At 48.9% G+C, this 21834-nt stretch overlaps 3 protein-coding genes across 3 annotated transcripts; 2 read left to right on the top strand and 1 right to left on the bottom strand.

Annotated features, from left to right (window-relative positions):
* Nucleotides 1-157: 157 nt before the first annotated feature.
* PpBr36_06813 (uncharacterized protein) lies at nucleotides 158-1156 on the top strand (the record flags this gene model as incomplete). Its single annotated transcript, XM_029893955.1, has 5 exons — nucleotides 158-248; nucleotides 318-690; nucleotides 756-858; nucleotides 902-1029; nucleotides 1099-1156. Coding segments are annotated over 5 exons (753 nt in total), but the record flags the coding sequence as incomplete, so codon positions are not given.
* A 55-nt stretch (nucleotides 1157-1211) lies between these two features.
* PpBr36_06814 (uncharacterized protein) lies at nucleotides 1212-3694 on the bottom strand (the record flags this gene model as incomplete). Its single annotated transcript, XM_029893956.1, has 4 exons — nucleotides 1212-2151; nucleotides 2223-2299; nucleotides 2405-2532; nucleotides 3310-3694. 4 exons carry the CDS (start codon nucleotides 3692-3694, stop codon nucleotides 1212-1214), a joined length of 1530 nt encoding a protein of 509 aa, XP_029748224.1.
* Nucleotides 3695-16689: 12995 nt separating this feature from the next.
* On the top strand, nucleotides 16690-21525 carry PpBr36_06815 (uncharacterized protein; the record flags this gene model as incomplete). The annotated part of the gene is given in 7 exon segments (XM_029893957.1): nucleotides 16690-18229; nucleotides 19014-19054; nucleotides 19115-19929; nucleotides 20077-20375; nucleotides 20392-21202; nucleotides 21283-21358; nucleotides 21397-21525. The coding sequence occupies 7 exon segments, from the start codon at nucleotides 16690-16692 to the stop codon at nucleotides 21523-21525; spliced, it is 3711 nt and encodes a 1236-aa protein (XP_029748223.1).
* Nucleotides 21526-21834: the final 309 nt, after the last annotated feature.

Genomic DNA, 21834 nt, shown 5'->3' on the forward strand with positions numbered 1-21834 from the left:
ATGCAAGGCGAGCAGGGGCTCTGGCACTAGCTCTAACTTCCTGAGTGGGCTTAGCTTACATAATGATTTATGCCTGATACACCAGGCATAAAGTTTTACCCCTCTATTGTCTGCAGGAAAGCCGGGGAAAAGATTTTACATGAATTTTCCTCACAGCCACCTTCAGCTTTGGAAGGGTCAACAATCACTATTTGGCATCATGTCTGACCAGGACGCAGTCACGCCTCGAGTTTTCCTTATGCGGCATGGTAAGATTTATTGATATACTTACTAGAAGACATGAGATTATATGTTAATGATACATATTTGCACTTCAGGGGAGACGGAATGGGCGAAATCAGGGCGATTCACGGGCACTACGGACATCGAGCTCACGGAAGATGGCATTAAACAGGTCTCTTCAGCGGGAGTGAGGTTCGTGGGAGTCAACAACCTTATTAACCCGCGTCGGTTGGGGAAAGTTTTTGTTAGCCCAAGAAAGAGAGCTGCGCAAACGTTAGAGCTGCTACTGCCGCAAGAGGGTGTCGTCCAGGGGCAATATGAAGTCACTTCCACTGAAGAAATTGCAGAGTGGAATTACGGCCGTTACGAAGGGCTCAAGGAAGAGGAAATCAGAAGCTCAAGGAAAGAGAGGGGCCTAGATTTGGATCGGGAGTGGAACATCTGGAGGGATGGATGTGAGGGCGGAGAGTATGACGCTCATCTTCTTGTGAACTTTTCCAAATGTCGGCCGGTACTTACCACGTTCACTACAGATCAAAAGACGCAATCACCGAGCGACTGGATGAGCTTATATCTTGGATAAAAGACTTTCAGAGACCCTATATGGGAGGTGAGAAGCCTGTTGATGTGCTTATTGTGAGTTCTAACACCTTTCACTTCACTCGACCGTCGCATGCAGCCGCTGATACAAAAGATCAAGGTCGCACATGGTCTCATTCTACGCTGCTTTTGTCTGCGCTGGATTGGTTTTGATATCGATTATGACGTGTCGATAATGTTTAGTCCTGGTGCAGTTGCAACTTTGAGGTATGCTCAATAATCTTGAAGCGAACTCCCGATTTCCGTCGTGCAGTGCTGACATTGATCCCGCGAAAGCTACAAGAACGGCGATGCTGACAGGCCTGCATTGCACATCGGCCCTCCGTCAAAATAACTAGTATCAGATAACATACCAATTGGAAAAAATCTCATTGATGAACCGATCTTCTTCACAGCTTAAGTTGATTTACACATGAAAAAGCAGCGGCTAGCAACCCTTCAAAAGCGTGGCAGAGCCTTGTATCCTGATGCGTCCGCAGAAGAACTGTGTCGCGGATATCATACAAACATGACCCGTCTAAACCCAACAGCTTCAGCAAGTGATGAGACGAAGCGAGTATTGACATGGTATCCGCGTCGGCATGCTCAGCTATTATTGTACCCAAGAGTCCAGAGTTCTGGAGGCCATGGTACTTCTGGCAATGTTCTAGAAAGAGTTTAAGAATGTCGTGTTTGTTGTGAATTATTGCCATCATTAACGGTGTTCGTCCATTCATCGAGGCTTCGTTCAGGTCAGCTCCATGGTTGAGAAGGATTGTTGCACATTCAACGTGTCCCTTGATAGCTGCTGTATGCAGCGCCGTGCGTCCCTCTGGGTTGCAAGCACGGATGTTGGCGCCATGTTTGATGAGCAACCTAACCATGTCCGCCAACCCGCCGAAGCAAGCCGAGGTAAGAGGACTGCTGCGGAAAAGGTTGGGAGGGACTATGGGATCGGGGATTGCGCCTGCAGCCAAAACAATTTGGAGAGCTTCATAGCTATGGCTATCCACCGCATGTAGGATTGTAGTGCGACCAGTGGTATCCATATTGTTGACATCAGAGCTGTGGTATATCAGGACCTTCATGTCGGTCAATTGAGCGCGTGCAGTGGCCCAATCCAGTGCGGTTCGGCCTTGGGCATCTTTGAGGTGAACAGCGTTCGGGTTTTTCTCGAGCTCGGCCGTGAGGTTTTCCGAGGAAAGGTGCAGAACAATCTTGTGGACCGGTTGATAGTTTTGGTCCTCGATCCAATCATTGTCAAGTCCTTCTCGAATGCACGACAGAGCTTTGAACTCGTCATCATTGCATTTTAGACGGAATGAAAAATCCCAGACATGTCCATATGACCTGCATCAGAGTAACTTATTAATAGCCATGGACGTGGTTCAATGGGTATCTTGTTATATTAACACACTTACTCTCTGTCTATTGGTGCTCCTTGACTGATCAAAAACCGCACAGTTTCAAATTGATGCATTCCTCCATAGAGAGCCCACTGAGATTTATCATTTCCAGCTAAATTCAATTTCAGATCAGCGTAGAGAGCGGAAGGAATGGAGCAACGTACTCGAATCAAACTAAACCTCCGTGTATTGCTTACGTCGCTTGGGGATGCAAATCCGTGTGTGAACAGGAGCTTCAGGCCTTCGACGTTCCCCTCGGTCGCAAACACAATCGAATCAGCCGTGTCTGGAACTTCGTATTGCATCGTAAGCTGAAGAGAGGGGCCTGGAGTAGGCAAACCGACACGCAGGAGATGGTTAGCAGTCGTGGCATGTGGAACTTCAAGCCTGCTGGCCAGACTACATGTCGTGTTCATATTGTCTGACAGTCAAAGCAATGTAAGCAGTAAGAACAGATCCTCGTCTAGAAACAGAAGTTTGAGGCCGTCTACACAGCGTGATCGTGTGTAGTCACAGGATGGCTCACCAAGCTGCCTTGGTGAATCCTCAAGCACAGGAGTGTTTTAAGGGATAGTATGCATACAATTCTCAATATCGAGAGCTCGATGGTCAGTTCTTTTCCGCTTGATCCTTGTCGCCCCGTGTTGTATCGTGTCGCCGGTTGTCAAGGAAAGGGAAGATTCATGATATCTCGTGATGACAGAGTGGGTGGGACCCGCGATTTCGACTGGAGATAGGTGGTAGAATAGGTCTCCACTATCGTCACCTGGCGAATTCCTGGGCATGGTCGAAATAATACTAGGACTGGGGCTAATAGAAGCGTGAATTGATTGACCAGACAGCTGATCCGGTCCTACATCGATAAGTGAAATCACTGTTAGCTGCATCCACATAAAAACAAATTGGGTTCTCATACCGATAATCGTTCGCTCGGGACTTGCTGAACGGGTTTCCCAGTCGGCCAAGTCTCTGCCTGGCCCAAGCACGGAATCAAAGAGAGACGAAGCAACGAATGGCTTTTGCCGTGCTATTATCAATGCACCTTCTGCAGCGTTGGTCAGAAATCTCTCTAATAGAAGAGGATCAGGGGTTATACTCGTACCAAGAGCAATGTGTGCTAAAAGTTTTGGATCTTCATTCCCAATATTTTTGACATATGTGTGCCAGGAAGCTGTGTCAAAAGCAATAGTTCGGACGCTGACCTTGACATCGTCTGGTACTGATTTCCAGTGTTTCACGAGTAGTTTCCAATCCGAAACTCGGAAATGTTGGGCGATTGCGATGGTAGGGCCAAGGTCGATATCCAAACCATCCCCATTTTCGAGATATCTTGATTTGGCTGTGAGGACAACAATATCACGAACATGCGTATATCTTTTGCCTTTATCTTCATTGTTGATGACTGAGTTGAGCAGAGATACTATAGAGTCCTTTTCGGCCTTTTCTATGGCGAGTCTTGAAGTCTCGCGTCTATCTATTTTTGCCATCTCGTTGAATCGAAAGATAGAGCAAAGACAGAGGTCGAAGGTGCAAAACGGAGGTACGGGTTGAAGGCGCAAGACGCAGGTAGGGGGTGAAGTAACGAGAGCGCAGACAGGTGTTGAAGGAACTAGAGCGCAGTTAGATATGGAAGGAATGAGAGCGCAGACAGGGGTTGAAGGAACTAGAGCGCAGACAGGGGTTGAAGGAACTAGAGCGCAGACAGGGGTTGAAGGAATGAGAGCGCAGACAGGGGTTGAAGGAGCTAGAGCGCAGACAGGGGTTGAAGGAATGAGAGCGCAGACGGGGTTGAAGGAATGAGAGCGAAGACAGGGGTCGAAGGCGCAACAGCGCAGACAGGGGTCGAAGGAACTAGAGCGCAGACAGGGAGTGGGCGGACTCGGGTTTTTTTTTGAGGTGGTGGAGAAATTGGTAAGTCAAGTGACAGGGGTTAGAGGAAAACGAAAAGGATAAGTGTAAAAGTCAGGGTGTGTTTGGTGGAAAATCGAGTTCCGCCCGGCCGGTAGCCTTTACGACGATAACTTGGTTGTCTGCCGCAAGGTAGCTCTCCATTATCGTATTACTGAGTGCTGTACGTGTCATTACGGCCCACCCAATCACGGGATGCCATAGACCGTTTTCACGATTTTCTCAGATAATGATTGACATGTCATACATACTCAGGAGAGCAGACGTTACCGGACCTCACATTGAATACGCTAATTATAGCGGGCGTTCTTTTGCATGCGCAAGAAAAATGTAATCGCAGTCGCCACTCCCAAGATGCCCAAGGGAAACCACGAATGGTAAATAGCTGTACTTGTTCGATGGCGTCGCCCACAACAGCTACCTGATGCCTACGAACGATCAGTTCAGACAGTCGCATTTCCGGGCCTCACACACTCATGGTGTACAATATTCGAAGCTGACCACCCCGGGATACAGCAGGGCAAAGCGGTATTTTCAGAATACTGAACACGAGCGTAGGACATACAGATGCAAAAATTATCTTAGTTGCCTTGTTCACCCAGGGTGGGATGTGGCGCTTGTTGGCACAAGCATCCCATAGTATTGTATGATTGATCAAAATCTCCTCATCTTTACTATATTGTATCATTATGCCCTTGCTGAAAGGGAGAGGTAGGCTTCACTTTCTTGTTTGTTGCTCGCGTGAGGGCATCCATGGAACAGACCTTGGGTTTAGATGCTCATGGCAATGGGCTATAGAGTTAAGATCAGCTCAAATGGCTCGCACATACCAGTGATTGTTGCAAAACACAAAGGCCTACTAAAGCCAGCAGGCGTTAGTTAGGCAACTTACAGCAGATTTGATCGTTCTTGGTGTAGTATGGTATCTCTGGCCGACATCGAATGTGCGACTGAAGCTTGTTTCTATACCGGTCACACCACTCCGCAGCAATGGTCCTCCTATGACCGCAGCTGTAGTCCATCTATAGGGGGTATTGTTGGTCAGTTGTGGTTTCCCGGATGGAAACATTGCTTGGAGGCGAAGAAAGTAGATAAACGGGCGAAAATCCATCCAACATACATATTGGTAGGTGCACATGATAGCCAAGATGTGCCGTCAATTACAACCAAAAGGCATGCGATTCGGTCGCTTCAGGACAAAGATTGCCTCAAGATGACTAAGTTGAATAACGAAGAAACTCTCATAAGGGCGGCAAGTCGATAGATATGCGCTATACTGTACAGCAATATGTATCTTCGGCGAAAAGATGCAGAATGGAAAGGGACGGTGCTTTCTGAGGCTGGTTTTCTTGGGATATATACCCACGTTGACCCAAATGATCTCATAAGACGGGCAGGGAGAGTGTAATATAGGGTTGAAATATTTACTGGGACCCCTACAAACGATCGAGCTGCATGCATTTGGAAAGGATGGTGGTTCTCCTTTCATAGCCTTGTTCCTAGCCTACAGTTGTTTGGAAAGCGCTAGTGTCTTCCGCCTTTAGTCTTCACCTCCAGCAGCGGTGCAAGCAGGGTTCGTGGATGAGGGCGTGCAAAAGTGGAGACGTAAGGGTGTAGTGGGTGGATATTTCATGTACCCAACAGAGAAGCTAGAACAAGCCTAGATCTCGTTACTAGCCCTGGCTAAAAGGTTCAACAGCTGCGTATAGAACGGATCAATGTTGCCAATGTTTGGCAGCTCGGATAGGCATACGATGCTGTGCATATATGCATCGATTGTTGATATTTTATTCTGCCCATCAACGGCTGGCGCTGGCCTGAGGCGCTCCCAATACATAGTAACTACTGGCCTACTGAGCTTCGATGTCTGTTCCCCGCAAACGCCTGCGAGTCGCAATATTCGCGCATGTAGAAGCAAAGCAGATGAAAACACCGCCCTGAATTGACATCTCTTGTATGATGCGAGCGGACTTTTGATAAGTCTGGCTCATTTTCTGAAAGTTGTCATCAGCAGAGCTGATCTGATGTGCTAGCCTGGCGAATATCGCGATATCCGCTCTTTTTGCACCCAAAGAATACCAAGCAAGGACAACCACGAGACAGATGAACAACTTCCATAGAGTCAACTTCCGTTCGAGTCTTTGCAGGGATTCTGTATAAAGCCATCCGTCCTCCATGGATTTGGACGCCAAACCCTCACTGTAGAAGAATCAGTTAGATTGAAGTTCAGTTGCCGAAACACACCATACTTACACGCTGTCATCCCTCGAAGCCTTGAGCTTTTGGGCATCTTGTGTAATTGGAGCAAAGAGGCAAAACGTGCCCAATCCCAAGACCCCGGTCAGCGCGGCTGAGGAAAAGGCTGCTAGGTACAGCGGAAAGCCTGCTTGACTGAGGACCTTGACGAGGGTGATGAAGGCCGATTCAACTTTCAACAGGGTTTTTCCGATAGTAGCAAGCGAGTCGGATTTGCGGATCAGTCGTCTCACTGAACGGTCGGTTGTTCTTCTCAGTACTTCGTCTGTAACGGCATTCAGAATGGGCTTCATGAAGCCCCATAAACGTTCCTGAAGGAGGTCCAAAGGGAAGGAAATGGCGGCAAGTAGATTGTTCTCGACGTGCAGGAGAAACAGGATGGGATTACACCCGACGCACATCAATAATAGAAGTGCGTAGGGAATGCATTGACAATTCCACCAGGCACCCCTAGGGCGGTGGTTGCCGAGCAAGTGAGATTTTTCCGTTACGACCATTTTGCAGCAGCATGAAACAAACCGTTTGTGGCGACTATGATCGGGAAGCAGCTCTATGGCTCTATTGTACCCAGCTCATTAATTGTATTATCTCGGAACTGTGGATGGCTTCGCCAGCGTCTTCCACTGGACGACGTAATAGGATGATGAAGCTGTGCGATGCAGATAGCAGCTAGCCCCACCGGCAACCACTATGACGGCTTGAAAGTTCTAGATTTCACAACACGAAGTCTGCCCCTGCTGACAACAATGTCTGGATCCGGTCCAGGGCGGCTAAGGTCTGATTTTCTTTCTTTTTGGGTCATGAAATACGGCCAGGAAATTCATGCAGCACAGCATATTTGGAAACTTGCCATGCATATCACATCCGAGTAGCTTGGACGTTGCAGCTCAATCTATCAATCCCGGTGTGGTCACATCCCTTCTGTTCGGCAGGATTACAAACCTGGGCAGCGCACCCCTGTACTTGATAAGAAACCGCTATGCTTTCCTGGGGTAGTACGTGGGTCGGGGCTTCGTCGTCCCGACAGCCCATCGCACTTTGGGCTGCCCCACCCTACCCGCTATTTCTAAGAGCTGGCCAGTACGGTGCTAACGTCAGGGGAAAACCGATCCTACTGATCGCAGAGTCGCAGGTTCCCAAAGTACACACCCCTCCTGCTACAGCATGCGCGAAATTTATTGCCCAGACGACATGTTCGCGTTAATTGCACGATTCATGAACACAACCGGAAGGTGTGGACTGATTTGCGACATTTAGACGTGCTGTCATTATTTTGCATCTTGCTGGCCTCGACCCTTCCTAGAAATCCCAGTGCTACAGGCAAGCATACTGGGAGCCAGATCGAAATAAGGAAAATGTTCCCTGATATTTGGTGGAGAAGCATGCAAAGTAGTAGGCTGACATCTGCGTCGACGCAAGACTACTTGGGGCTACAGGAGGTCCACAGGTTATAAACAGGTGTGGGGTTTCTTGTGTCTTGCTTGCACTACTTGACTCATTTTCACAGGCACCTTTACTGGGATCTTGCAAGCTCCGTGAGTACTTGTACGTCAAGGCTGAGGAAGAACGTACGTCAAATACCTTAAAGGGCTGCTTTTGCAGCTTTTGCAGCTTTTGCAGCTTTTGCAGCTTTTGCAGCTTTTGCAGCTTTTGCAGCTTTTGCAGCTTTTGCAGCTTTTGCAGCTTTTGCAGCTTTGGCCAGCATTTCAAGTACATACAGCCCCCACCCCCCGGCAAGCTCAGTGACTTTCGACTCATGATGTAACTCTCAGGACCCACCGTGGTTGCCATGAGGCCAGCCCTAGCAGCTAAGTTGCTGCTTTGAGTTAGATCATGGTGGGACTCCAGGAAACTAATATATGCTGGTAATGTACCAAATATTTCCCGGATGTGGGCCTGGTGCGGAGTATGCAGCAAAATATTGGGAAAAATCATATCTTCTTTTCCACCACCATCCATCCCGTCTGCAATCGTGCACTATTGCCTGCTCCAAAAGAATTACTGTAAACTTATTGCTGGCTTTCCGATCAATGTAAGCATTCCAGCAGGCGCTCATAGTACAGCTTGGCCAAAGATGTAAATATTTGTAATATCTAACCCTCGTCTAGATCTTCATCGATAGGTGTCAATAAACTTCCTTCCGTGCTAGCCCTGGCCATGGCAGGTGGCACGCGATGGGTTTGAAAAGAGAAACAAACATGAAAACACAGGTAAGTAATAATTGCTTACATCATGTAACACGGCTTCGTCAGGGGGTGCCACCACGCTATTGGAAGCATACGGAGTAGGTCTTCTACCCAGAGTTCACAAAAGCATATATAGCACGGTCATTACCGAGTAATGGTCTTCATTAGGAGAGCCTACCAGCAATCAGCGTACTACCTAGCCAGGAATTGATCATCAAATCACTCAATCATTGAGACCCCATCTAATTTCATTGCTTGTCGTACTCGTCAAATAGCGCCTGGTACTTCTTCTTGGTAGCCTCTTCCCCTGCCCAGACGTTCACAGCGTTATCATCGTCGCAATAGCCGACGACAGGAGCTACCTTGGCAACAAACACAGCCACCTGACCGCCATTGTGGGCTTTCTTGTCGATGAACTTGGCTTCGTCGTTGGCAACCACCGCGGTGTAGTACGGGTGAGCGAGCATGTCCACGAGAACAGAATCATTTGGATATATGAACGAGGCAATACCGTCGAACGAGGTCAACTCGGTCGAGGCCGGATTATCCTCGCCCGCATTCTGTGGAAGGATCTGCCCGAATGCCTGAATCTGAGAGTAGCCAGTGATGCCGAACTTAAGAGCCAGGGGGGCAACTGTCGTTTGTGGGATTTTCCAAAGATCCAATGGGTTAGAGCAAACAACGCGCAAAAGCATTTACAATATCTGCAAGCTGCTAACAGTCGGATGATTAACTGACCTATGGGCGCGTGAACTTCAAACCAATGTCTTGAAAAGTCATCGCGTGGCATACAGGGCTTCCTTTTGATGTAGCTTAGCATCTGCATGGAGTTGCTGCCCACAGATGAAGTGACATTATAGAGGACCACAGGAGTCGCTGAAGCCGCCGGGATGAACAGTGTAGCAGCGGTTGCGGCCAGCACCGTGACCTGGGTATGCATGACGAAATGTGCCCGATGGCAATATAAATGATGAATGTCGTGCAAGATGGAACGGAACGGTTCGAGCAGGTGGCGAACAAGGCGGTCGTTGGTTGATCAAAAGCCAAAGAGTTCGCCTTTTATGGTTGCACACCACCCTTCGCGATCCACATAAACAGGGGATTTGGTTCCTTGTCAATCCATACGACCGAGTTCTCCCGATTACCCAAGATTGCCTGCTCAGCCCACGGGTCATTAGCCAGGATTTACTGGAGTTAACATGGATTGACAGCCCGGCAAGAATCAAATTTGAATCCGGTCGCATTCGGGGGTCAATCCCTCTACTGCAGACAAGGGCGGGTGTGGGGGTGCGTATGTGGAGTACATCACGACGGTTATTATGCAAATGTCAAATATGGGATCTCCTGACAACTAAATGTACGGTAGCAAATAGTGGAGCATTCTACTTTGTACAAGTGTAAAGGCTTTCATATGTAGGAAGGACTTGTTGTGACAAACCTCAACAACCTTGTGAGCTCAACACCACATGTAAAAAGAGAAAAGGAGTTGAATAGAGAAGGTCATTCGCCGAGTTTTCTGAATGTTATGCTGACGACAATTGAACCGTACCACCACACTGCAACGCCTTTTCAAGTTACCTGGCAAGGATTAGGCAACAGCAATCCCACCATATAACTTATATTTCCGCTCTCGTTCACTCGTCTCGATACGCCACTTCTTTTCGAGGAAACCCCTAAAATCTCATACCTTTCCAAAGTCAACACCAACCTAGATTCTAAGCCATGTCTGCAAACTCTTCGAATGGTTTTCCAGTGCTAAACGGCGTCACCGTCTTCGTCCTGCCTCCCGATGGCTATGCCACCGATTTCGAAAACCCGGCAGAACAGAGTGCGCTGGCACACTTCCTCGTCTTCGGGATCGTTGGGTTTCTGGCGTTCATCGCGCTCTGCCAGCGCATGTTCACCAAGGTTTATCTCGTCAAGGCCATTCATATTGAGGACTGGTTTATGTGCATTGCGTGGGTATGTAGCTTTATTTCGCCTCTCGTTATTGGTATATCTTATCTAGCTATCACCTGGTTATCCACTCTGACAGACAAATAGATCTTTTCCATGGTAATGCAGTCATCACAAATACACTCAATCGTCATTGGCGGCTTATGCCATCACACATGGGAAATGCCAATCGAGGTATTCGAATCCAGCATGATTGTAGGTTTTGACCTTTCTGCGTGCTCCTCCCTCATGTTCCTAACAGCTCGGCTTCAACATAGGTCTCATATATTGCTGCACCCTCCTTCATCCTTTGCAACGGCTTTACCAAGATATCGATATTGTTGTTTTACCGGAAAATTGCGCCGACCCCATGGTTCCACCGCATGATCTGGGCTACAATTTGCGCAGTTAGCCTTTATACGATTATCATCGCAAGCATGCTTCTTTTTGGCTGCAGACCCATTAGGTCTTTCTGGGTGCCAGAATTATTGGGTACGGGTCACTGTCTTGATGCAGCGGTCCTATACATGGCGATCGCAGTCTCGAACATTGCCTCGGATTGTATTCTGTTCATACTCCCAATCCCGATCATTTCTCCGCTTAAAATGCGTTGGGCCCACAAGCTCGGCGCTTTGTTTATTCTAAGCATTGCTAGTTTCACCGTTATCACTTCGGTCATCCGGCTGCAACTTCTACCTGCGTTGTTGACATCAACGGACATTTCCTGGGATGCAGGGCCTGCAAACGTTTGGTCGTAAGTTTTCTGTTTTTTGATCAGTTCTTGTTATAAATAAGAGCCCCCATCTCACACTTGCTTATCCAGCATTCTCGAAGCCAACCTTTTCATCATTTGCGGATCCATGCCCACTTTGAGCAAATTCGCCAAACACTTTTGGGCTCCTTTCCGAGATAGCTCATCCAGGGGACCCTCCGCCGGAGACGGGTATGGTGGAAACATACGGCTCAGAAAGCATAGCTTCGGCATTGGCTCCGCGACACATGAACTTGGCGTCATCAATGCCTCATCCTCTATGGATCCAAAAAATGGTAACATAGGTGCAGGTTTATCTTTAAGCAGCTTGAGGACAAGTGGCATGGCCGATTCCTCGACGCAGCTGACGCATTGCTAAAGCAGTTGCTCCTATCTCCAGTGTACGGGCCTACGGGCGATAAGGGTGGACAGCATAGAAGGTAGCAAAGTAGATGGCTAAGGGGNATGTAGGAAGGACTTGTTGTGACAAACCTCAACAACCTTGTGAGCTCAACACCACATGTAAAAAGAGAAAAGGAGTTGAATAGAGAAGGTCATTCGCCGAGTTTTCTGAATGTTATGCTGACGACAATTGAACCGTACCACCACACTGCAACGCCTTTTCAAGTTACCTGGCAAGGATTAGGCAACAGCAATCCCACCATATAACTTATATTTCCGCTCTCGTTCACTCGTCTCGATACGCCACTTCTTTTCGAGGAAACCCCTAAAATCTCATACCTTTCCAAAGTCAACACCAACCTAGATTCTAAGCCATGTCTGCAAACTCTTCGAATGGTTTTCCAGTGCTAAACGGCGTCACCGTCTTCGTCCTGCCTCCCGATGGCTATGCCACCGATTTCGAAAACCCGGCAGAACAGAGTGCGCTGGCACACTTCCTCGTCTTCGGGATCGTTGGGTTTCTGGCGTTCATCGCGCTCTGCCAGCGCATGTTCACCAAGGTTTATCTCGTCAAGGCCATTCATATTGAGGACTGGTTTATGTGCATTGCGTGGGTATGTAGCTTTATTTCGCCTCTCGTTATTGGTATATCTTATCTAGCTATCACCTGGTTATCCACTCTGACAGACAAATAGATCTTTTCCATGGTAATGCAGTCATCACAAATACACTCAATCGTCATTGGCGGCTTATGCCATCACACATGGGAAATGCCAATCGAGGTATTCGAATCCAGCATGATTGTAGGTTTTGACCTTTCTGCGTGCTCCTCCCTCATGTTCCTAACAGCTCGGCTTCAACATAGGTCTCATATATTGCTGCGCCCTCCTTCATCCTTTGCAACGGCTTTACCAAGATATCGATATTGTTGTTTTACCGGAAAATTGCGCCGACCCCATGGTTCCACCGCATGATCTGGGCTACAATTTGCGCAGTTAGCCTTTATACGACTATCATCGCAAGCATGCTTCTTTTTGGCTGCAGACCCATTAGGTCTTTTTGGGTGCCAGAATTACTGGGTACGGGTCACTGTCTTGATGCAGCGGTCCTATACATGGCGATCGCAGTCTCGAACATTGCCTCGGATTGTATTCTGTTCATACTCCCAATCCCGATCATTTCTCCGCTTAAAATGCGTTGGGCCCACAAGCTCGGCGCTTTGTTTATTCTAAGCATTGCTAGTTTCACCGTTATCACTTCGGTCATCCGGCTGCAACTTCTACCTGCGTTGTTGACATCAACGGACATTTCCTGGGATGCAGGGCCTGCAAACGTTTGGTCGTAAGTTTTCTGTTTTTTGATCATTCTTGTTATAAATAAGAGCCCCATCTCACACTTGCTTATCCAGCATTCTCGAAGCCAACCTTTTCATCATTTGCGGATCCATGCCCACTTTGAGCAAATTCGCCAAACACTTTTGGGCTCCTTTCCGAGATAGCTCATCCAGGGGACCCTCCGCCGGAGACGGGTATGGTGGAAACATACGGCTCAGAAAGCATAGCTTCGGCATTGGCTCCGCGACACATGAACTTGGCGTCATCAATGCCTCATCCTCTATGGATCCAAAAAATGGTAACATAGGTGCAGGTTTATCTTTAAGCAGCTTGAGGACAAGTGGCATGGCCGATTCCTCGACGCAGCTGACGCATTGCTAAAGCAGTTGCTCCTATCTCCAGTGTACGGGCCTACGGGCGATAAGGGTGGACAGCATAGAAGGTAGCAAAGTAGATGGCTAAGGGGCAAAAAAGCTTTCACTGCCACATTATTTTTCTAAAAGGGTCAAAAGCAAACCAGCGCGCATGCGAGTGCTATCATTGTTCGAAATACTTCATTTAATCTCGAATATAAATCCCTGAAGCATGACTGAAAGGTGATTGTGTCTCCGCAACCAACCCGCTCGATTCTGATGGACCTTTGGATGTCAGTGAATGTTTCTGGATATTGGAAAAACAATGATCAAATGGCGCCTAGCATGTCAACAGGATCGGAGACTATGGATGGCTACCTTGACCTCACCAAAAAAGAAGACTTTATTGATATTGGTCCTATTGACTTGTCCGTCCTTAACCACTTACAAGCCTGTGACTTTGGAACGTGCCAAAGAACGTGCCAAAGATGTGGCGAATGCCTTGCAGACTTGTGTGTTTGGGCAAGGCAAGCTGGTCTCTGAAAAGTAATGGGCCGAGTACCATGGAGTGACTTCAATAACCCAAAGCCTCCCATCCCCGCTGGCTCCAATGTCCAGGCGAACGCCATCGTCGAACGACATGCCCGGTAGCAGCTTCCGCAACTTCTCGTAGTAGTAGAGTGCAAATTTTTTAAGCTCCTCCTCAGTTGTGCCATTTCCCATGAACTCTACGCTGTCGTCTCCGGATGGTTTGGTAACAAGAACGATATCTTTCACTTTTGGGTTGTCGCGGCTAACAGCAGTATGAACCCAGTGGAAGACCACTCCTTTCGAGCTGCTCCCTGGGGTAAGGAATACGCGGAACTCCCCTTTAGCCGCCAAAGATATGCATTCCTGGTGAAACCAAGGTACATTGACGGTGTAGTCCTCGGTGGACACCTGCCCTCGTTTCCGTTTCGTCGTGATAAAGCTTTTCGGCTTGTCAACAAGTGGAAAGCATGGTACACAAGACAGTCTTTCGTCTTGGATGCGCACATGGGATGAAGCTGCGCTCCAGGAGCGTTTGTATACTGTGGTTTGCTCCTTAATCAACGGACAGATGCCTGTTCCGAAGCAAGTCTTGGGTCGGAACTGGAACTTCCACTCTGTAGCGGCTTTTGCGATGGTGTCCAAGACTTTGATCAGCTCCACCTTCCCCTGCTCCGCCTCCATTTCTCGTTGGTTTGGGTAGAGATTGACATTTCTTCTGTCTTTGAGTTGCAATGCTTGCACCCAGGGCTCCGGTGCCTTTTTGGGGTCACCGTCGGTCGTGTCAAGGAAGAGGAGGGTGACCTTTGTCGAATCGTCGCCAGGGAACTCGTCAAATACGTTTGAGTTCCACTCTCGAATATCAACCGTGAATTCGCCTGACTTGGACAGATGTTTTAGGTGGAAGGCGGTAACTAGTGATTGATGAAGCACTACCTGTTTGTTCCCTATTTCCTCGTGAAAATTTGGAAACGATCTCAGTGCTTCAGATCCCGGAAACCATGCCGATTTCGAGATCTCTTCCCCCAGGAGGTCAACCTGTATGTATAGGTGCGGCGCATTATCGGTTGTGAACTTGAAGCTCTCAGGGCGAAGACAGACAACCAAATGGTGAGTTTGGTGGTTATAAAGAGGCAGAGGCACTTTTTGAGGTAAAGGCACTTCTTGAGGTGTAGGCGCTTTTTTGCAACTTTGGATGTGCCTCTTGAGATTGGACTGGCCTTTTGGTCGCTTGCGGAAGGGTCGTTTACAAAAGGAACAAAAAAGAACTATTTCTGACATGTTGGTTGGGCCTTTTTAAGTAGGGATAAGGTCGAAACCACAGGCGAGAGAGGGAGAGAGGGAGAGAGGGGAAGGGGTTAGGTGTGGCTGTCGACTTGAAGCATGCAGCTTATTTTGGCTGCCAGACTGATCTGGCCCGGACACGCGCCATACCGCACACTCTGGAAATCCAAGGCATTATGCCATTACACGATCGTCATCTCAAATTGCCTTGCTGGCAGACATATATGCGCATGGCAAAGAGTGTTCTACTGATTGAACTGCCCCAGCAATTTAATCTCACGAAGACGCAAGAAACCACTAAATCTATATTGTCGTGCAAACATGTGCTGCATACCGTATGGTTGCAAACCACAAACAGTTAAACCCTCGCGTGTAGCTCTAGTCAGAACCCTACACATCCAGTGTGCGCTAAAACTGTTATGCAGGGGCATAAAAGGCTGACCTTTGGTGATTGCATGGAATGTAATACAATGGGGCACTAAGCGCAAAATAATTACAGGCAGTACGTGCAGTAGCACGCTAGTTTGCAATAGGCACTGGTCCCGTTATTTGCACAATGGCTCCCTGAAAGATACCTGCAAGGGATGCACTGCAATTATTTGGGGTATCGACGCAGGACATCATCATCACCGAACCTTAATTTCCCGCAAGCTCCGAAACGCAGTAGGGGTAAGCTTAATGTTGACAAGGAATGGGGCCAGGGAAGAAGAATATGTTGCATTCATTCATCATGGTTCTTCCTTGGCCGCAATCTCCACCCGGAACAGGCCCACAGCGCCAAACACGTACTACGTACTGCTACGCCAGGATATTCTTTGCGGTGCGATCAGTGATGGGCGCCCCTCTTCTCTTGGCGGAACGGCTTTCATTGGCCAATGCAGGCTGTTAGAGCCACACCTACATGACGTCGAACCAGCCACACTTGGAAGGAGCACTCAGAAGCGCAAACCTTTGTTTTGGGGAATATGTCAGCGGCCCAATATTCATCACCCGCTCACCGGTACGCCTGTGAGGCTGCACAATGACTTGGTACTGAATGCAGGTTTGTATTTTTGCGATTCAGGCGAATGAAGAGCGGTTCCAGGTAATATAACAGGTAAACGACGCGCTGAGGCTTCAACCATACCAAGGTTGCATGCTTCATTGACAGGGGTTACCGTACACTTATGTGTCTTGGTTACCACCAGTTGGGCTCGAAGGCACATAGGATGAGCCACATTCTATCTCAGCCTCACCCCGGCTGGTCGAGTTTTGGTTGTGGTAATGAGGTTTGTGAGCAATAGCTTTTGCTCCAGGGTATAAATAACCTTATCAAAGTATCTGGCAAACATGACGGCTACCGATTTTGCAAAATTCCTCCTTTGATGATCTGCGCACACAAATCCAGAGCATTGTTGGATTTCTAATCTTGTTATAAATTTGGTTTTCACCCGCATCGCAGCAAGAGGGCTATAACCTCTAGCCTTCGACTTTACTCCGCAACAGCCACTTTCAACTTAAGCTATAACATATTTGCTCAATCGTTTCATAAGCTTCAGCTGGGAAATGTCAACTCTTGCCACTCTGATTAGCGGAACCGCTGCGGCGGGAAGTACACTTGTACACCTCGCTCAAAAAGCCGCTCTGGGGATCAGTTTTCCCTCTTCCATGGAGAGTTGGCTTGATATCAGTCTTGTAATATGGCTGCTGTCGCTACTTAGCGCCATATCGAACCTGATCGAGTTCAGCAAGCGCATCTTATATGGTATAATACCCTTGTTTACCGCGTCAGTATCCATAGCGGCCAATGACCGCCTAAACAGAGACGTCATCAACTATCTCAGCAGCAAAGACTCCACCGAGCACATCGTAACAGCACACACAGAGACTGCCGATCGCCCCATCATTCCCTTTTGGTATCAGAGAACTATGAGGGACGATCACAAAGCCAGTGATTGCCAGATCGAGTACACTTCCACGTTCACAATCAAATTAGTCCGCCATGATGGTAGACTGCTGATCATTCGTCGCATATCTGCTAAGCCCTCTGGCAGGACGCCAGACAAATATGCCAGTCCTCCGGATGAGAAAGAGCCATTGGTTATTCTATGCCTAGGTTGGTGTTTAAGTCCCATCGACAAGTTTCTGCGCCATTGTTGCGAATTCAAAGACAAACAGCGCAAAAGCTTTGTCACTGTCCATATACGACAAAATCGTGATCTAGGCGGTCGCGCAGATTGGGACACAACTCTTTCAAAGGCTAAAAGGTCACTCAATACGGTTTATTTGAAAGACGATACAAAAAAGCAGCTCATTAGTGACATTGAAGATTACTTGCGCGCAAGCACCAGAAAGTACTACCACGACCGTGGGATACCCTACCGACGAGGATACCTCCTACATGGACCTCCAGGGACCGGCAAAACTTCTCTCAGCTTAGCGTTGGCGGGTGAATTCAATCTCGACGTCTATATGCTGCATATCCCAAGCGTCCGCCATGACAACGAATTAACAACGCTCTTTACAAAATTGCCGCCAAGCTGTATCGTTTTGCTGGAAGATGTTGATGCTGTTGGGCTTCAGCGGCGACATGCCTCCCATTCAGACTCGGAAGATGAGAGCGATAGCGAAGGTGGAATTCCAGGCGCGTTTGGCAGGCGGTCCGCCTGTTCGCTTTCTGGGCTGTTGAACTCGCTGGATGGCGTGGCAAGCCCAGAAGGCCGCATCATCATTATGACTACCAACAACATTGAGAAGCTAGATGAAGCGTTGATTCGGGATGGAAGGGTTGATAAGAAAGTCTTTCTCGGGTATATGGACGAGGACTCGGCCAGACTGATGTTCATGAAGATGTATCAACTTCAATCAGACTCACTCCCATCTCTCGAAGTTGAGAACAACACCAACCAGCAAACCTGTCAATCAGTGGACGATAAATCCACTCACATCGACCTTGAGAACCTAGCGCAAGATTTCGCCAGTCTAATAACGACGAAAAGTCTTTCAGCTGCCAAAGTGCAAGGGTACTTGTTGGGCCACAAGGACAATCCGCAGGCAGCGGTGGCGAACCTCCCCCACTTCATGGACAACCAACCAGCCACGGGCAGTAAACCCAGCTGCCTATCCCACGTTGCCCAAGAAAAGGAAAATGGTATTTTTGGCAATTTGCTTTGGCTGCCTCGCCACGACCAGAATTAGCAAGTCCTGGGGATCATTCTGTAAATTAGCTAATCGGATACGTCGTCTTTAATATGGTCACGCCCAAACGCACTCTTCCGAGGCTGGAGGCCTTTACTAGAATTAGGTAGTTTACAACACAAACACGGAGGGAGAGTAGCTGAGTCCTAGGTGGCAGCGCTGAGAAGATGACCACTCGGAGGTGGATCTGATGGCCGTGGTTTTCCTCATGTACGACCAACTTTCTGGGAGCTGCTGGGGTCCTCCCATCACGTTGAATCAAATTTTACTGTCCGACTGTATACCTCGTGCCCTGCAGGGCCCAAATAATCCGCTCCCCTGGTTGATTTCAGGCTTCGGGCGGGCTTGTCCGGCGTGGTCAGTTGAGAATGTAGTACTACGCTCGCCAAACGTATCATATCTTGCTCTAACAAGGATCGTAATTGGGACCCACTTATCCCATTAATCTCAATTCCCTATCTGGTGCCCCCTACAAGGTAATGGTGTTACAAATAGCGCTCGAATCCAGGAAGCAAATCTTGTCCATTGTTGTCACGCTTCTACTATTTCTATTTAACATGCCTTGTCGTGTCAGTAGCTGATATTAGCCTAATCAGTCATTCACACTCGAAGAGAAAACAACTCTTGGTATAAAGCACCAGACAAGAGCCCCTGGTGCGCAAGCCAAGGTTTGGCAGGATATCTTTAACCAGTCAACCGTGGCTGCCCCCAACAGCAGCATAACACAGCCAAGGTATGCATAGACTTGAGACTATTACATTCCCACAACCTTTGACTAACAAACATCGCACAGATGCTCCCCAGCACCAGTACAAATCACTCGGAAAATAGTGCCCACTCGCTTGGAACCTCACCAGTCGCATCGCCAACCTCAGATGCTGGTACCTCGGCTTCATCCTGCACAATCACTGCCTGCGATAAACGTCAAATTTCGGTTCCCGTCCGCGCCCCTCAAAAGAACAGGCGATTTGCCAGAACCAAAAAGTCAAAGGCCCGCATACAACTGCCGCCGTCTTCGAAAAGGCCGTCGCCTAAGAGGTCGATCCTGAAAAACAAGAGCGACTCTTCGCCACCGTCTCTCGACCCTCGAGACTTCCCCAGGCTATCACTCAGTCAGCTTCCCGAGAACGCGATCGATGATGACGATGCAAATGAAACATACCCTCCCGCATCTCGAATCCTTCCAGTAAGGTCGAGGCCAGGATCCAGTGGTCCCAATTCTCGACAGACGTCGGAGTCGCAGTCTGTGGAATACCATGTGGGTAAACCGCTGCTAAGGGTTGTTGGTTTTGAATATTCGCCGAAGCGATCCTTGTCGGACCGAGAGCTCCGCTCCTCTCTGCGTTTTGAGGCTATGACACGATCCCCCACCATAGTTACGGATGAAATGCCCAAGCCGCTTTTTGAGCTGGCCCCAGAATGGGGTGAGCAGCCTCGCAAGGCACCTCCATCACCCGCAAAGTCCGACCTGCGAAGGGTCACAGAAGGTCAGTTCGACCAATTTGGGGAGATTCTTACTCCCTTCCGCTGTAAAAGTCGAGCGCGCGGTTCGGTTTCGTCTGGCAGTGTTGACGAGCTCTACCTGGCGTGCGAGCGGGCGGCACTGAGGTTCGACACACCTGCGTCATTTTTGCATTTATTTGGTTGCTCTTTTCTTTTCTTTCGTTCTTTCCTAGAGATTCATTTCAAAGGAGGAGCCCAACCAATTATGGTTTAGGACTGGTTCTCAACTAACACGTAATGGTTTGCCGACAGGTTTTCGGCTGAAAGAGATGGGGCCTCTCCCTGCAGATCTATACCGTCGTCCTCTTCGCGAAGGTTGGGCTTGGCCACAGGCATCAGGCTTTTCGAGAGGCTTCGCGAGTCTCTGCCCAGACCCAAGACCGCGACAGGTTCCCGGGGCTGCAGCGACGAGCAGAGGCCAAAGAGAGCAGCAACTCCAACCGACTGGAGACCTTCCACCGCTGCAGACAGCCCCCACTCATCCAAATTCAAAGAAGGCGGCTTCTACGGCCGACTTGCCCATGGAGCCATCAAGATCGGGTCGTTCTACCGTCGGTTACTTCCCAGCCGACGCCAGGAGCAGCACTAGTCACAGCAGTGGCTCCTTAATCCGTTCTGCTGAGCGGAGTCCCATCAGCCCACTGGAGCCCATACCCGAGGTTCAATCGGTTATGCGCTCGCAGTTCAAAGAGCTCAAGTGGGCAGATGAGCAGAAGAAGTCAGACCAGGATCAGAAAACGGACAAGCAGGCCCAGAAGGAGCCAAGCGAACAAGCATCTAAGAAGGATCGAGAGTCGTCAAGGTCTAGGTCTGATCCCAGACCTGCTGCGGCAGGCAGACGACCCTTAAGACCATTCACGATTGACAGAAGCGGAAGGCGACCATCCGGAGGTCTCGTTGGGCGATCCACTGCCCAGGTTCATGCTGCCCAACCCATAGGGGCTACCTTTGCACCCTTGCCATCCGTTAACACGATCCTCAGGCCCGTCTCGTCGGCCACGACAGCCAAATCGCCCCTGTCTGCATCACCCGAGGCGCCTCCAACGGCGACAAGCATTGCTTCTCCCATTTTTGAAAACATGAACCCGCTCCCGGCGCTCAGGCGGGCCATGTCGGACCTGATTCCGGAAAGGCCGGCATACCCTTACGATCCACTACTCGACAACTACGCCCCTGAGCAGCCCTTCCACATCCAATGGCGCCGCGGCAGCCTCGATGGCCAACAATCGCCTGTAACGACCCACATGGCCTCGCCACCCATAAGGTCTCAAAGGAGTTCAGCTTCCACTCTGCCCTTGTCGTTGGATCCCAACATCATGACCACGCCTTCTGGTGCTTCTCATCCGGGACGACCGTTTGTCACCGAGTCGATTGCGCGGTTTGGCCAGCAGCGATGATTTCTTTGTTTAATTTGGTGCTTAATCGTTAGGGGTCAACAGTTGCGCGGATTTCTAAAAGATTCCGAGCAGTGTATCAAGTAATGCAAAAAGCCCGGCGCTCCTGTAGTCAGCTAGAGGTCGGGCCCGGAATGGCTGTAAGGCCCACCCCCGCTTTTCGTATTCTTTTGACCAGGCAGCCGCTAAAGGCAGGCCTCTCCAATCCTCGAGTTTTGCAGAAATTGTGATCATAAGATATCCTAGCGTAGCGAAGCTGCTCTTTGATGGGACATGGAGAGATCCAGAGATTTTAAGGACTGGGTAGACACATTAATTAGAACATACTTGGAGATGCAAAAGGAAAACCAAGAACAAAAGACCTAATGGGTTACGAAAATTAGCTCTTGTATTTAAATCGGATTGAAAACAACGTTTTTTGATATTCGATTTTTGTAATGGCCAGTTAGTTTGGGGGTGGGAGGGGTGGGGTACGCAACGTTAATGGATTCGAAATGGGCGGTTTGTCGTTTAAGGGCGGTTCATAATTTTACATCGGGCCGAACAACCTTCTACCTCAGTGCCATGGAAAGTAAAAGAGAAGCGAGGAAGGCGCCGCAGTAATGGATGTTGAAGA

The sequence above is a fragment of the Pyricularia pennisetigena genome, chromosome 1, assembly GCF_004337985.1.
Source record: "Pyricularia pennisetigena strain Br36 chromosome 1, whole genome shotgun sequence".
NCBI classification, from domain to species: Eukaryota; Fungi; Ascomycota; class Sordariomycetes; order Magnaporthales; family Pyriculariaceae; genus Pyricularia; species Pyricularia pennisetigena.